This window comes from Alosa sapidissima, chromosome 6 (genome assembly GCF_018492685.1).
Source record: "Alosa sapidissima isolate fAloSap1 chromosome 6, fAloSap1.pri, whole genome shotgun sequence".
Taxonomy (NCBI): domain Eukaryota; kingdom Metazoa; phylum Chordata; class Actinopteri; order Clupeiformes; family Clupeidae; genus Alosa; species Alosa sapidissima.
The window spans coordinates 5026343-5043563 of record NC_055962.1 but is presented as its reverse complement, the minus strand read 5'-3'; the positions used below and the strand labels follow the sequence as shown (position 1 = coordinate 5043563).

General features: G+C 44.2%; 1 protein-coding gene across 3 annotated transcripts in view; it reads right to left on the bottom strand.

The window, feature by feature from the left end:
• Positions 1 to 13481, bottom strand: part of cnksr3 (cnksr family member 3) — a 37232-nt gene extending 23751 nt beyond the window's left edge. For 2 of the 3 annotated variants that reach the window (XR_006032379.1, XM_042095277.1), the window contains exons 1-2: positions 13217 to 13480; positions 4309 to 4472 (exon numbers count right to left, since the gene is read on the bottom strand). Coding sequence is in view for 2 of the 3 variants with exons in the window: in XM_042095277.1 (XP_041951211.1) it covers positions 4309 to 4472; positions 13217 to 13268 (216 nt within the window). In the remaining variant the exon portion in view is untranslated. Of the gene's footprint in view, positions 1 to 4308; positions 4473 to 8987; positions 9059 to 13216 lie in introns of all 3 variants that reach the window. The other variant, XM_042095278.1, reaches the window with a different exon arrangement.
• Positions 13482 to 17221: the final 3740 nt, after the last annotated feature.

Here is a 17221-nt window from a genome sequence, read left to right as displayed (position 1 = left end):
ATGTGTGTATGTGTGTGTGTGTGTGTGTGTGTGCTAGTTTGTGATGGTCTTTTCCACGCGGTGTGAGGCCAACGCGTGTGCCATGAGTGGCTCTGCGTGGGATGGTTTTGGAGCGATCGTGTTATTTACGCGTGTCAGGCGAAAGCCCCTCTGACAGTGCAGCGATATGAGGGAATGCGTTCTGGTACCACAGGCCTGTCAGCAGGGGATTAGACAAACGACACACACACACAAACACACCGCCCCTCTGCTGGGGAGACATGGCCTCTGGCGACAACAAAGCACTGGTGATGAGGACCTCTGTACTGTCACAAGCGCACGCACGCACGCACGCACGGGTACATACATTAAATCCAAAAAAACACCCCTAGATACCAACAAGTATGCACGTATAAACACAAAACACACACTGTGCCAAGTATACACACACACACACACACACACACACACACACACACACACACACACACACACACACACACTTCAGCAACAGATGTTGTGTGTGTTATTGCGTCGAGCCTCTGGGCGTATGACATCTGCAGTCGATTCCGGGCCGCGCGGGGCTGAGTGGAGAGCTGGTGACGAGAGGGGTGGGATGATGGATTGACAAATATTCCACCATGACGGCTGTAATGACAGACAGACATACAGACAGACACACACACACACACACACACACACACACACACACACAAACACACACAGTACCTACACTACTCATTTAGGAAAATGCTTTTCCCCAAGGCAATTCTACAGTATCATTAAGGTCTTCATTTCTCAGTACATGCACCCTGGGAAATGAACCCATGACCTCATCTATATCTACCAGCTCAGAACAGAACCAAGAGACAACACCAGGACAGAGATAGGACAGAGATGTGTGTTAATGCATACAAAGTCACATCAATTTCCATACACACAGACAGAACATAGATACACACCAACAAACAACACAGAGAAAGGCCGTCATTGCACATGCCCACTGATTGAGGCTGGGGTAAATTAATAATAAAGTGGACTTCAGGGAAGAGCCTGGAGTGAATCATCTCACATGAGCGGACGGAAACAGCTTGAACAATGCTGGTACCAGCTTTCCTGTGCTTTCCCCGGTTGTGTGTTTACGTGTGTTTGTGTGTATGTGTGTGTGTATGTTTGCCTGTATGTGTGTGCATATGTGTGTGTGTGCATATATGTGTTTCGAAGGATTTGTGTCAGTCTGGGTGAATGCAGCGTGTCTGGGGCTGTGTGTACATTGTATGGTTATTGTGTGTGTGCGGACATGTATCTATTTGTCTCTGTGTGTGAAAATGCATATGTGCGTGCCAAAGTATGTATCCATTTTGTGTGTGTGTGTGTGTGTGTGTGTGTGTGGTGAACAGTGGGGGAAAGAATGGGTGGGTGTTCTCGGACAGGTGGGTGGGTCACATCTGTTTCCTGCTCTCCAGGAGATATCTTCCAGAATGTTCTACCCAGAGAGAGTGAGTGAGAGCACGAGCAAGGGAGAGAGAGAGAGAGAGAGAGAGAGAGAGAGAGAGAGAGAGAGAGAGAGAGAGAGAGAGAGAAACCCCAGTCCAACACAAAAAACCCCATACTGCCTTCCTCTATGGCCTCACATGATGCCTGTTTCAGGGTGCACCACCTTGGTCCTTCCTCCCACTCCCTCCTGCCCGTTTCCTCTGCGTGTCCACCTCTCATCGCCGACAATCTGCACAGGAACCCACAGTGAGTGCACCGCTGATCCCAGGTCAGGATTACGCTACCGAGTGCGCAGTGGGTGTGAACACAACAGGTTCCAGCGCTAACACAGCACTTTGTGGCTCCTCCGAGAGCAAACACTCCAGGGAGAAACATTCCTCCCACCCTCCCTCTCTCCCGATCTCTCTCTCTCCCCGCTCTCTCTCTCTCTCTCTCTGTCTCTCTCTCTGCAACCGCAGACGTCAGATAGCCACGGACGGAATGTGGGCTGTAAACGAGGGACATGTGCAGTGTGCCGTGTCACCAGAGGACCCTGGGGCCCCCTCGTCGTCAGGGACCACACATCGCCGCGGGACATTCGGTGTCCAAGCTCCCGACGTGGCAGCAGCGTGGGCTCAGTTGTTTTCACATGTCAGACAGTCAAGAGCCCAGTCGCGGGCGGCCACTGTTTGTCCACTCACACACTGTGCTGTGTCAGGCGCCCCCCCCCCCCCCCCCCCCCCCCCAACCTTTTACACCGAAAGAGGCTTCAGAATGTGGGAGGAAGGCACTTATTATACTCATTAACACTCTCATATAAAAATGGGCAGACTGCAGCCCTATTCTGTGAGGAAAAACACAAAACAGCACAGCAGCACACGGCAAAACAACAACAAGGCCGCCCTTCAGGCCTGGGATTAATGAGAGGCAGCAGTATGTGCTCCGCTATGTGATGATCCAGACAATTCCACTGACAGCCATGTGGTTTCTATAGAGCAGCAGCACAAAGACAGTGAGTGGAAGTGTGAAACTGTGAAGGAGACTGTGTGTGAGAGACAGATACAGAGAGAGAGAGAGAGAGCGAGAGCGAGAGCGAGAGCGAGAGCGCTGCACTTAATGTTACGGAACAGATCCGCCACAGTGAAAGATCCGGTCAAGGAAATGTATGATGCGGACTTCCTGCTCAAAGGCCATCTGCAGAGCAACCAGAACTGAATGGATTCCGGGACAAGGAGAGAGAGAGAGAGAGAGAGAGAGAGAGAGAGAGAGAGAGAGAGAGAGAGAGAGAGAGAGAGAGAGAGAGAGAGAAAGAGAGGGAGAGAGAGAGAGACAGAGAGAGAGAGAGAGAGACAGCTGAGCGGACATTCCTCCATAATCCCTGCCTTCCTGTTCTCTGCCAGCTTCCTCTCGTGTCCCGAGCACGCTCCTTGGGGCCACGCAGGTCGGTCTCGCTCCTCGCTCCCGATTACATCCACCGCAATCATCATTCCAGGCCTCCGGAGACAGGCTCTCCCCAGCGCCATTACATGGCCATTTCCAAAGATCTTGCCCGATAACACGGTGAGTGATGAAAGTCAGCACAGTTGCAATGAAAAGGCAGATTTATGTGTGATGTCCGACCATCAGACGGAGATCTGAGTTTGGTTATTTTCATTCGACGATAGCATCAGTAGTCAGCACATGTCCCGGTGGAGAGAGGAATTATCCTCATCATTACAAGGCCTTTTTAAGATCAACTGTAGATTTTACACATCATTCAAGATTTTTCTAATGACACTGACTAAATTCTTTAAATTAGTTACACTTTGTATGTAAGCTAGCCTACCAGATCCATCCTCAAGTGTTAGCAACTCTTGGAAGTTTCCCCTCCACAAGCTTACAAAAATCAGCTGGCATGGTCCCCCAGACCTAAGACTGTTATCGGCTATTTGATGATTTAGTGCTGTGGAACATGACGACCTTGTGAGAGCTTGCCCTGAAACACTGGACCAATTCCAAAGGGGCATGATTCACCCAGGAGAAGAAGGTAGTAGGGTTCAAACTCCTGTTTGGGGTGAAAATAACAAATCTGGTCGAGGACTAACAGAATGTGTATTTAGCAACTGACCTACATACTTTCTGAAAATAGTGAATAATGAAAAATTTCCTTTTGAAAATAAAATCTTGCTTCTAGATTCTCCAATTCTCCAGCACCCAAGGCCTGATGGTTAGGTTAAGAAGTTCAGTTGAGCTACCATTTTTCCTAATGTTAATTGAAAACACACATACGACTTCCCTCCACTTCCCTAACTGAAACTCCAGACATAAACACTTCAGTGTCAATATTTGACTGATACTCGTGAACTGACACAACAAGTTAACAAGGAATGTCAACTCAACAGTCACTGGTTTTCGACGGTTAGCAATGTTTTGTTTCAAATCTGTTGTAACTGTAGCTGAATTTGAATGGATTTTTAACTTAAAAAGGGCCGTGGCAACGCTACTGGCATACTGTGTTAAAAACCTTTGTCATGATTCCATACTATGGGCTCTGCACTAGCTTACTTGAAATCGGCAAACCAGTTTCCTGTTTGTTGACATCGCTGTTAACAAGCACCTAAAGAGGATTGGTTCAGTTGTACCAAAATGTGTGCTCACCGAAAATTCTTACCTCCTTATTTTGTGCAGCCAGTGCATGTAGGCTGGTGTTTTTAGGAAAAAGGTGGATACTATAATCACTTTTATAACGACTTGAAGCCTTAGAGCCGCCCACAGACATTTAGACTCACACACATTGTATTTCTTACGTTTTGGTACAACTAAAGCACTCATCTTCAGGTACTTGTTGACAGCCAATGAGAGGGCATCACTCACTAAGGCGCAGAGCAGGTCCACGGCCTCCAGAAAGAGCTCCTGGTGGCCGATGCGCGTCACGCCCAGCTCCTCCAGGTCCTGATGGGACACCTTCAGCAGCTGCTCGCCGTCCATCTTCTCTCGCTCAAAGTTCTGCACGTACTGCTGAAGACCGTCATCCAACCCTGAGACAGAGAGAGAGAGAGAGAGAGAGAGAGAGAGAGGGAATAGGGAAAAGAGAAGAAAGAGAGAGAGAGAAGGAGCGAGAGAGAGAGAGAGACAGGGAATAGGGAAGAGAGAAGAAAGAGAGAGAGGAGAGAGAGAGAGAGAGAGAGAGAAGGAGGGATATAGGTGGGGTTAGACAAAGGGTTTCTTTCAGAGGCTACAAGAGAGTGTGGGTTTGGGCTCCTCACACCCTATGCGAGTGTTGGTGTAAACACAGGGTCTGAGTCAACACGCTCTGTTTGCTCTGGCCACGAGTGCGTCCAGCTCCACGGCCTCCAAGATAGCACAGCACCTTTCGGACTGCAGCGCCGGCCCAGGGCAGATCCTCAGAACAAGTCAAGGTACGCAGAGCTGTCATGCCTCAGCGCTTCACTTGAGGGCGAGTCCACCAGGCTGCCGGATCTTTCAAACCGACGGGGGCCAATTGCAGTCGGGCACTGAGGAACTGAGTCAACAGAACACTTTTGTTTGCTTTGGCCTGAAAATGTCAGACTCAACAGCATGTGTCAGGACAGCACTGCGCCTCCTGTGGGAGTCAGCTGAGCAGGACACCGCTGCTGAAGGCTCCAGCGGCCGCACTGGAGAAGAACAGAGAGAGCAATGCCTGCATGGGATGGGCTCAGATCGTCCGCACATGAGAAGGCTGGACATCACTGCACTGCAAATTCTCAATTATTTTTGGTTAATAATGTTATGACAAATAGGGCAAATATAGCCCAGGGGAAGTGTATATTAGCTCAGTCAATCTTGTGGGTATGTCAAGTTTGAGGCCACTTGTGGGTTTCTAAAACAGTTGGTGGCAATTCCAGCCTGGAGAACGGAGCGGCTGAGCAACTGGCACTGCCGTTTGCAAAAGCGGTGAAATAAAGAGCTTGGGAAGGACCGAGAAAGAAAACAACTGCCGCCGTTGTCACACCAGGCACCGGTCAGGCCTGTGTTTATTCGGCCAGCGAGGTGACAGATGGCCCGCTCGTTTGCCGCGGGGGTCAGTCGCTCTGGAGCGGTGGATAATGAGAGAGCCGCCTGTGCGACGTGTTTGCTGAGGCAAATCACCGCTACACTGCTGCTGCCGCTGCCTCTTTTCTGTTTGATCAGTTCGAACGAAAACAAACAAAAGCTACTAACAAACTGTTGTTCTTGCTGTGATGTGTTAAAGGATTAACGCACCAACCCTGTAATGAGACAAAGCTCCAGTAGCCTATCTACCCCAATGAAATCTGTTATATTTCATCAGTAATTACAGTACAAGTGAGACTAAACATAAAAGTCTAAAAAACACAAACACCCTCCCCACCCTTTTTCATTGTCAACGCAACCCACAGACATTGCTTCTAGAAACTATGCTTGTGTTTGTGGTCGGAGGATGGGGCCACATAGCCTCTTTGACCACTGTTGCAGCGACAACAGTCTGAAAAGGACTGACTTTGTGGGGGGCAGACACAGCCCCTAAAAATCAAAGGCTTTCTGCTGAAATGGGGTCAAAGGTCAACTGTGCCCCGTCAAGGCCCTCTATGACACAACAGCTGCCAGGAGCAACAGCAGCACCACATTCACAAGCAATTGCATGCAGGGTATGGAGATACCATCAGTAAACGATAACAGCCTTGTCACAATAAAATGACTTATGTCTATGCAACTGAGTACCTTATAGACACCTATAAAAATACAATGACCGTGCTGCTTTTAAGCTGTGAAAAAACACATATATCAATAGGTTGGTAATAAGTGTGAGCAAGGTAATTAGTGCTCTGGACACTTGATTGATGTTCACATTTGCTGGGCCATTGCGGTTCAAACGGCGGCTGTGTTGGTGTGAGGGTCATGAATGGCTAACTAGCGTACAGGGCTCCGGTTTCTGACACCTGATCTGGGTGCTTGTCTCCATCTATACACTGCACTGAAGATGGACGATGTCACAGACCAACCAATCAGCTTAAGACAAATACCTACATCTGTTTTCCTAAACTACACATGTTAGAGGTTATTACAAGTATTTTTGTGTTAGTTAGCTTAATGCTACAAGTTTTGAATGGCTCCTACAGTATCTCTGGTCTGGCACACACTGACATTTGGCTTTGACTTCAAAGTGTGTCAAGTGAAGAAAGTGAAGCAAAACTTCTCAAGGTGTCACATCTTCACTCCTCGGGACAGTAACGAGGAGCAAGAAAAAAAGCCGTGAGAGAAACCTCGCAACAGAGACATGAGGTTTTACGCGAGTTAACCCCGTTGCAAAACACACCTGTCCACACCCATTAAATATTTACACAGAAGGCCCAGAAGAGAGAAGCTATCAGTTTCACCTATTAAAAAGACAGCTATATTGGTGCAAGTTGTTACTTCCTCCATTTAGAATTCAAAAGAGAGCATGCAAGCATTGAAGCAGGCTAAAGATTAGTAGCCACGTGAGAGCTTCATTGGCGGTATTAAACTATAAACACTTGATTTACATCAAGAAATATACCTCACATGCTAATGACCTTAACTCATGCCTACAGTCTCTTAACTCTCTTGAGTATTTCTTGAAGCGGAGTATTGCTGAACATCATGTTTCACACGTTACAACAAGGAGTAAATCCACCAAAAGCCTGTTGATCAGACTCCAAATGGCTCCCACAGTCTCCCACTAATGCCACCGCGGCCTCTCACGTGCTCAAAAGGCGTTCCATTAGAGGGGCCCTGCTTTACTGAAGTTTTGTCACTAAATTAAAGAGTACTGTTGTTGTCTCCCTCAATCACTCACTCTCTTGTCTCTCAGCCACTCTTACTTCTCTCTCTCTCTCTCTCTCTCTCTCTCTCTCTCTACATACACACAGTCTCTTTCTCCTTCACTGCCTGGAAGTCACATCACACAAAAGGGCAATTGCACTGGATCTGCCTTTAGCATTAACACCAGATGAACCTTGGGGGGGGAAAGGGGTACGACAATACGGTCCTTTTCTCGCCATTCAATTTAGAGTCTTTCAAGACTCCTCCTACAGCTGAGACCTGATTCTCCACTGCCAGTCTACAGTGAGCGCTCCCCCTGACTTTTCTTACATTCCGTTGATTTTGCCAATGGACACGGATGGGCTCTGCATGACAGCTGTAAAAAGACTGAGTTAACACGGCCTTCAAATCTGAACTGTAAAAAGGAAACTTAAGAACACCAAAAACATTACATGGTGTTCTACAACCTAAATAGCTGAACATGATGCATCAAAAAATACTATCTACTTTTCTTTACATGACATTAAAAAACAAAACTGGTGGGGTAAAGCATAGCAGACATGGATTAAGAATACTGATATATGCTGCACTTCACAGTAAACTTTCACAGGCTCTTCTCTCTCTCACTCTTATATTGCCAAGGTAAGTTTCATAAACTACCACAAGAGTTTCGGTGCAGTCAGTGAACTATGGGAATTACCACAGTCCAACCCCACCCCACCCACACCCACTAAGCTCAGTTAATCATTGGTCAGAGGCACAAAAACAAGCAACATTCAAAATATCCTCACTACTAATCCCCACACAAATAAATGTACATATCCTCACTGATGTAGACCTTGCTTATTTTAACTGCTGGCCACCCATGGACCGCTTCCTTGCATGGGCTGCAGTGATCTAAATCGGTTCTTCTCTGCCTGTGAAAACCCTTTTTAGAAGATTAATGATGTCAGCTGTTATTGCCAGTCTTCCCTAAAACTATACAAACTGAAATAATATACTGGAAAAGCAAACATGTGCCAAATCCGTACTACCATAGTCCTGTGGACAAATGAGAACCTGATGCTCCATGATTGAGATAATGTTTTTTCTCAATTAGCAATGTCGTTAGACTGCTTCTGATGACTCCACCCAGGACAGTGGTTTACTGTAGATCTCATGTCAATAAGAAAATTGACTGTGTACAGTATATAAAATAGGCTATAAATAGGCAAGAGGTGTTTATAAAGTCACCTTTAATTCCACTTGGAGCATTACTCAATGTTTGGCAACAATGACAGTCAAGTCTGCTTTTAAAGCACAAGTGAGTTATGCTGCCATGTGCCACCACCATCCCAGACCTCCCAGATAGTCTCTGATCACTACACAGACATCTGATGGTGCGACAGCAACAGCAGCGGTGGCGTTAGCGGCGTTGGCAGCAGTTGCCTGCGGGCTGGGCCGCGCGTGGGCTGTGTGCAAGAAGAGAAAGCGCTGACGCGGTGTCCCCCCAGGCAGACAGCTCGAGCGCAAAGCAAACAGCCTGAGCTTAAAGTTGAGCAGGCCGGCTCTGTCCGTCAAACAGGCACGTGCCCCGCTTGTCCAGGGCCAAGAATGAGTGGAGTTTGGCCTGGACCGGCATTCCAGAGCTGCGGGGGTGGCTAGAGGTGGGGATAAGGGGGTCAACAAAGGGAATGTTTACTCCACCCTGTTGAACACAAACCCAGCCAGGGACAGTGGACTGGAGAGGAAGGGTCGATTGAAAAGCATTCAAAGCATTCACTTCCCACCCTTTCTCTTATTCTCTTCTTGGCAACACATCAATCTTATTTCACAGGGCTGGCCCGGAGGAACCGAGGAACTGAGGAACCGAGAGAGACAGCGAGAGAGAGAGAGAGAGAGAGAGAGAGAGAGAGAGAGAGAGAGAGAGAGAGAGAGAGAGAGAGAGAGAGAGAGGTGCATTATCACACAGGAACAGCTTGGTGGGGAAAGAGGATTTCCTCGACCAAAAATGAACAATTCTTTCAGTCGGTATTTCCAAACAAACCTTCTCCGCAATCAGCTACTGGGCAGTTTTCACTAGCTCTACATGTGTGTGTATTCTGGGATAAATCCAGAAGTGACATAACACCTCTGTAACATCCTCTCTTCCCAATGAAGTTGTGTCCAGTTTCATAACCTTCTAAAAAGTTAATTCATGAGAAAAGTTCATAATAAAATAAATATCTCTGAAACAATAACACAGCAAACCATCAGTCCCACCATGGGTAGATATTACGTATGATCGAAGATAGTGAAATGATCCAAAGATGAAACGAACAAACTTTTTTTGGCTCCTGTACAGCTTCTCACATCTCTGAACTGGAGAGAGAGAGAGAGAGAGGAGAGGAGAGAGAGAGAGAGAGGAGAGAGAGAGAGAGGAGAGAGAGAGAGAAGAGAGAGAGAGAGAGAGAGAGAGAGAGAGAGAGAGAGAGAGGGAGAGAGAGAGGACATGCCTGGTCCAAGCTAACAGCACTTCTCTAGCAGCCGGTATTTTACTTGGTTTCGCCCTGTACTGGGAACCAGCTGATTCCCCCGATTAGTTTGGTTCCTGCTCCTGGGTGTTACATAAATTTCCTAGCCCAGGTAACAGGAAACAAAAACAACCGGAGGGGGACTTCTATCCTCTGAACTGCCGACAGCAATATTGCCTGGTTTATCTCCTCTTTCACTAACATTTAATGTCTTCTCAGAAAACAGCTGTGTACCAAGCCCAGAAACCTCCTTAATAAAAAAAACTCTTCCAAAACATTGGTTGGTGGCGGCTTGATCATTTTCCAGCCATGCAAGGGAACCATGCAAGCGTGGAAGACCTGTCATAACTCAAGGCTGTTGTGACAAAAGGCAGGTGATGTTTGGAACAGGTGCTGTGTGTTGGGAGAGGCGGAGGGAGTGGAAGTGTGTGTGTGTGTGTGTGTGTGTGTGTGTGTGTGTGTGTGGACGGGAAGAGGGGACAGACAGATAGCCTGCCGCTGATAAGCTGACTGAGTGAGCCGGGACACCTGGTGACTCAGAAAGACGGGGAGCCGCAGAAGACAACACTGAGAGCTGACTGACCGAGACTTCAGTCCCTCTGATAACCGCAGAACAATGACTGCACTGAGGGCTGGGGAAAGAACACATTGCTTCTCTACCTTCACTGATTAAGTGTTCACTTCTTTCCTAATAAAAGTGGTAATGTTTAGCCTATTCAAAAGGCTGTTCACACATGTCTAGGAAGGCCGGAACACAGCAGCTTCAATTACTTTGTGGGGAAAAAAAACCCCAACACTAACTCAAACAGTTTCAGCTAACTGTAACAAATTCTCAATCCAACAGCCCATGTAGTGTTCAAAGCACCCGATCAAAGTTGCATACTTCCACGCATACAGCGCTTTGGATCTGAGCTGCATGGCTGCAGGACGGCATAACAGCACCTGTCATTTGAAAAAATGCAGACTTGCCCTGACAGGAGCTCCATAGCTGCTCTGCCACAGTCCTCAGCATCAACCTTTCTGGTTCTCAACTACGTCTCTGATAACTCAGGTTTACACATTAACTGCCCAGAGAGAGAGAGAGACAGTTAAAACGGACTGTTTCCAAACAAAGCATGTGGTTCACATTTGCAGGAACCACTCCCCTTGTGTTTATAATGCAGTGGGGGATAGGCGCGAATGTGCAACAGGAATTTATTTATGATGCCATTTACATAGCTTACAACAAAGGTCAGCGAAGAGAAGTTTCTAATCCACTTAATGTGGCTACAAATGCACTTAGAGAACCAATGGTGTAATGCTTGGCCCCATGCTTGGTGGCAGGGAGAGAGTGATACAAGCTTAATGAAAGCTTTTTAGATACGGAAGCCCATAATGCTAAACACCATAAACAACTTTATTCCCCACTGTTACAACAGTGTAAACACAAAGCTGCTCATCTGAAACTAGCACTCATCTGAAACTAGCAATAATATTTTGCGCTCCAAACACAACAATCACAAAGGCTGATATCTACATATATATCTGCTGATATCTACATATATACCTAAAATTGATCACATGCTACATCGTAAAGTTGTTCAATTCAACCCATTAGAACTCGATTAGGCTACTTATTGATTAATTACTTATCACCTACATCAGAGATAAAGAGTGAGCCTGGTCTTTTTTTAAAAGACCATCAATGTGCACGACCCGTGGAGCTCTTAGCCAGCATTCTGCACACCCTTCTGGCTGCAGTTCTGCTAACCCCTCTATTGTCTGGTGCCGCGGCTTCATGACTCATTGTCTCGTTTACAAAAGCAGAGGATTATGGCACAGTGGCAACTCGGCAGACAGCATCCATCGGCCTTACTGGCCTTCGAGACCTTAAGCAACCATTCAAACCATTTCATTTGGGAGGCCTGATGACACAAGGGAATCTGCGCAGCCTATCTGTTATCCATTTACTTCATTAGAGAAAATGGGAACTGACCTATAGCAGGAACAAAACTTATGATGGTCACTGCTGCCAATAGTTTGGTTTAAGCTTGTACAACAAATCACTCTTTAAGTCTGTGGTTGTATCCCCCCCCCCCCCCAAACACTAACCCTTTCCTAGACAATTCCCAATCAAAAAAGCACAATAACCTCTCAGTAATCGCCATTGTCCAGGGTTTCACTGGTAGTCCAACATTCAACTTGCATTAATGCATTGAACCATTAATAGGTCATGTCTCATTGCCATTATGTGGACAGATGACCCTTGGCGGGGAAGATGTAGGTCCAAGAAGCAGTATATTAGTAATGCAAGGAAGTCCCATAAGTTGCAGTTGCAGGCTACTGCTGCTGTGAGATAACTTACAAATCTTGCAGTTTCTCTGTGCTTCTCTGTTTGACAGAAGGCTAAACTGTCACGGGATGACTTTTTTTTGTTTTTAAACAAAATCTGTATTCAATTTGCAAGATCAAAGTTGGAACCTTTTTTAGAGCGTGACATATTCCTCCATGTCCATCAGATAAGATAGGATAAATAACCATTATTAGCCTACTGCATGCATTGATTCCATCATATTCATCACAACTCTGACCACAACTCATTTTTAGCTTTGGCTTATGATCTCATTTCCTTGACTATGTAAGGGGATTTTTAACAGTCCGAAAGAAGTCCCTTTGGGCATTGAATACTGGGGGAATTTGTGGAATTTCTTTTGTGTGGGTGACAGGAACAAGGTTAAGGGGGGTCTTACAAATCCATTGCCATGGTCACCAAAAAAAGAGAAGTGTGGAGATTAATTTATAAAAACATATGAGCGGAATGAAGCGGTTTAGGAGATTATCTATGCATCAAGTAATGCTTGGCATTAAAAGCTGAATTTTAAACTGCTTTGGGGACTACAGTAAATCCACCATCACTATAAAACACTGATATTGCATAGTCTTAATCATGAAAGCAACGCCTTTTTTAAACAAAATACAAAAAACACAAATATTGAACGTTTTCCAAAGGCATTCAATTATTTAACTAAACACCGGCATTTATGAGCGCAATACTACTACTAATGAGTTACTGGCCTAGCGCACGTGCAAACTTCCCACAGTAAACACAAATCCATCCATCCATCGTACCTTTTTGAAGCATTAGCGTGACATTAAGCAGTGGCGTTTGTAAACACTATATTCACAGTAAGTAAATCCGAAATAAATAAAACACGATTTTGAGCTCATATTTCAGTCACTAATCAGCTCAACTAAAATTAAGTTTAGCTTTGCTGTTGTTTAATGTTTAGCCTTTTGAAATGCCACAGTTAAAACGCATAGGCCTATTTGAATTATCAGCTAGCAGTAGGATATAGAGTACAAAAATAATGTTACCAACCAGACACGAAAACTAAATAGATCACACATGTTAGGATGGCATCACAACAAGTCAATTTTTTTATCTTAATATTACCATGATAGAATAAACAAAACTTTCCTCAACGTTTAGCTTGTATAGCGTTGGGCTACTGTGAGTCGTTTCTTACCTCTCATCCAGTCGACAACTTGTGTTGGAGACCACTTTGTTACAGGTTCCATCGCTTTTGACTGTGCAGTATTGTAACTAAGAAGTTTTAAAAGAGAGTCTGGAGTTCAGATCTACCGTAGGTTATCTCATTGCTACCGAACAGTGGTCTGGTGCCACTGACAACCTGAAACACGCTCTAGCGTTGATGTCTAGATTCAGACTGTACGCATGATTTGCTACGATAAGTTTAGAGAGCAAACAGTGGAGGGGGCGGGCGGATCAGATTACAGTTTTGGGTCAGCCTCCCACTCGTGTATGTTGCCAGAGCCGCTATCTGGCCGCTATGTGCACCCAAAACAAGGCAAAAAAACTGAGGCCGTCTCTTTTAGACAGAGTAGCCTAAGTAGTAGCCTCCCTATGGCAGCTAATCTTTATATTAAAGCAATTCAAGAAATTTAACTAGCACCATCAAACCTGCAAGGAAAATATTTGAAAAATTTAAATATCTTAATGAAGAAAGCCACCAACCCCTACATTTACGGATAAATGTCTCAAGTAGGCTACCACGGTACCACTCTCTATAATTCCAGTGGTATTCCGATGGGAAAGTGGCTTCGTTTCCCAAATGAAAGCCTTTACATAACCACAGTCAACAGCCTCTGTGGTGCTGCCTGTGTTTGGTTTTCTCATGGGAACTTAGAAACCATGGGACAGATTCAGATCAGAGCCAAAATTATTTAAGGAACTAATCAGGCAAAGCCCTAGTTTGAGATTAATTTATAATGGCACATATGACCTTGGTCAAGTCCACACTATTATTTTAAGGTATATTCTGAGGGTAGATAGCAGGGCAGTAGCTTCATTTAGGCATAAGGCCAGGTAGGTGAAGCAGAGAGATCTGGCCTAATGTGTAGTCCTTGGCCTATGGGCTTCTATATATCTGTTTAAGGTACAACGTTTGGATGATTAAATTTGATTATTTATCTTAATTATAAGTGGCTATATTTACCACCTGTACCAGTGTAGACACATTTAATATAAGCTATCTTACTAGCTCTCAAACTTTCTCAAGTTTTAAGCAAGCACCAAGGCACTATCCTCTAGCAATAACATTGACAGATGCAGAAATAATTCCTAGGTCTCCTCTGCACTGTAGCTTGAATGCTATTCTCCTTCTGTATGTCACTTTGGATAAAAAAAACGTCTGCTAAATTAATAAAGGTGTATGTAAATGTTAGCTGTTCCATCCATTTAATATATTTTCCACAGCATATGTTTCAGTGTTTGATAGTAATGCTATCAAACCTCTCAGTTATTTGCTCCAATGTACCAACCTCTCTGATCAGTGACTATACAGTAAGCCTAGAATGATTTGGGAAAAATAATCTACCCCCTTAAGAATTATAAGGTTATATCTGACATTTGTGTTATTTTTATTTCGTTACGACATATTCTTATTCTATGATAAAGTGCAGGTGAAGTATTTCTTGGAGTTGTATGCATATTTGGACATATATCTAACTCTATGGAATTCCTAAACTTTGAAGCTCAATATCTCAAAACTTCTCAGAACGCAGACAGAACCTTATTATTCAATATAAATAAATAAAAATAAATGAACTTAAAATTGAGGATTTGGAAGGAATACATGCTTGGACCCTGACTTTAATTGTTACAAGTGTGTTAAATGGCAATACCTCCCTCTTGTGGTCATAATGCTACACAGCATTTACTTTGCACTGATCGTCTAGCTATGCATCCCTTGTTGGCATCATCACCCTGACAATGGCAGGATGCACCCCGGAGTCATTTGATGACTGGGCAGCATGTTTACAGCTTCAGGGTTCCCACTCTAAATCAAACGTAAAGTTCCATGACTTTTCCCTGACTTTCCCTGACAACAAAAGCTGAATTTCCATGACTTACTGTATAATGAATGGTACAATTTACCGACAAATAATTTCAGAGCAGCCGCATAGCGTTGAAGAATCTTTTACTTTTTTAGAGCAGAAGATGACCTACTCAAGCAAGCAGTAAAGCTAATAACCAGATATACACCAATTTTGAGTGGAAATATATTTGTATTGTTTTGGCAAGTAAGTTTTAAACTGCTGCAACAAAATTCCATGATATTCCATGACTTTGCACCAAAAAATAATAAAATTCCTTGACTTTCCATGTCTGAGATAGACTGTCCAAAATTCCATGATATTCTAGAAATTCCATGGCCCGTGGGAGCCGTGGCCCACTGGTTAGCACTCTGGACTTGTAACCGGAGGGTTGCCGGTTCGAGCCCCGACCAGTGGGCCGCGGCTGAAGTGCCCTTGAGCAAGGCACCTAACCCCTCACTGCTCCCCGAGCGCCGCCATTGTAGCAGGCAGCTCCCTGCGCCGGGATTAGTGTGTGCTTCACCTCACTGTGTGTTCACTGTGTGCTGTTTGTGTTTCACTAATTCACCGATTGGGTTAAAATGCAGAGACCAAATTTCCCTCACGGGATCAAAAAAGTATATATACTTATATACTTATACTAACCCTGCAGTTTAAAGTTCTTAGTTAAGATATTTGGAGAATGTATGAACAAACATCTTTTGTTGGTTAATGTTAAAATCCATGATGAACATGCATCATGTATCTTGAGACTACTCAATACCCACAAATAGAACTCAGCAACAGTGGTCTGTGCAATGAACATAACAACAAGTATGAAATAGTTCCACCTGCTGGCCAAAGTTCTAATAGGGAGACTAAACATGTGAACACATAAACTCACTTCTGCACATCTGTATGTTTATGGTGCAGAGGAACAGAACAGGTTATTTGGTTGGGATTGTCCCAGGCGAATTTAGTTCAGTCTCATTAATAAAGGACTGTTAGACCTATAGCTTTAGCATTTTTGCACAAATAAAATGTAAATATTCATACTCTCCACAGCTCCTACCTATAATTGTATGTGCTTGTGTAATTTGAGGAGTTAGCAGAAACACTCAAATATTTATTCAATGTCTTGCAGCCGTGAAACTTTAATCAAAACATCGCCCCATCACTTTGTACTCTGTTAAGTGGACACAGTGTAGTACTCATCATCTAAAAATAATAACTGTTCATCAACAAAGCCAAAGAGAGGCTTTAACTATTTCTCTGATGACAAGGGCTTGATTAAGGCTGATATAAGCAAAGTTGCATTGCTGGTCATTTTAACTAATCCCTCCGTTATACCAACGGGGATGCAAGTCAAGACTGTTTATCAACATATGCCCATGAAATAAACTTCTCAGCTGTTGTCCTAAATGACCCATGTTTCTAAGTGCTATACATTACTGTAGATCTATCATAACAGTCCTATTATCCTCAAGTCACATATTTACAGTCAACTCAAGTCACATATTTACTGTAAAAAATGCTTCTTCATTTTGTTTTTCACAAAATATTTGTAATGGGAGAAACATCATTTTAGTTTTTATGTATGCAAATATATACATTACCGGTCAGAAGTTTGGGGTCACTTCGAAATTTCCATTCCACTCCATTATAGACAGAATCCCAGCTGAGATCAGTTACATTGTTTTTTAATCAGGGCAGCAGTTTTCAGATTACATTATGTGCTTACATAATTGCAAAACGGTTCTCAATGTTTTCTGTTAGCCTTTTGAAATGATATCAGATTAGTAAACAGAATGTGCCTTTGGAACATTGGATGAATGGTTGCTGATAATGGGCAATGTTGCATTAAAGATCAGCCATTTCTTTCTACAATAGTCAAGAACCCTTTTGCTGCCCTTATTAAAAAAACAATGCAACTGATCTCAGCTGGTATTCTGTCGATAATGGAGTGGAATGGAAACTTCTAAGTGACCCAAAACTTTTGACCGGTATAGTGAGAATAAAGAATTGAAAAAAAGAAAAAATAAATCTGAAATATTTTCTATCCTGGAGCAATTAAGGCTATTCTTTTTTAAAAAGCAGTATGGCACTGGCACCATGGCAACTGTCAATATTTAGAAAAACCTCTCAATGCCCAGGGA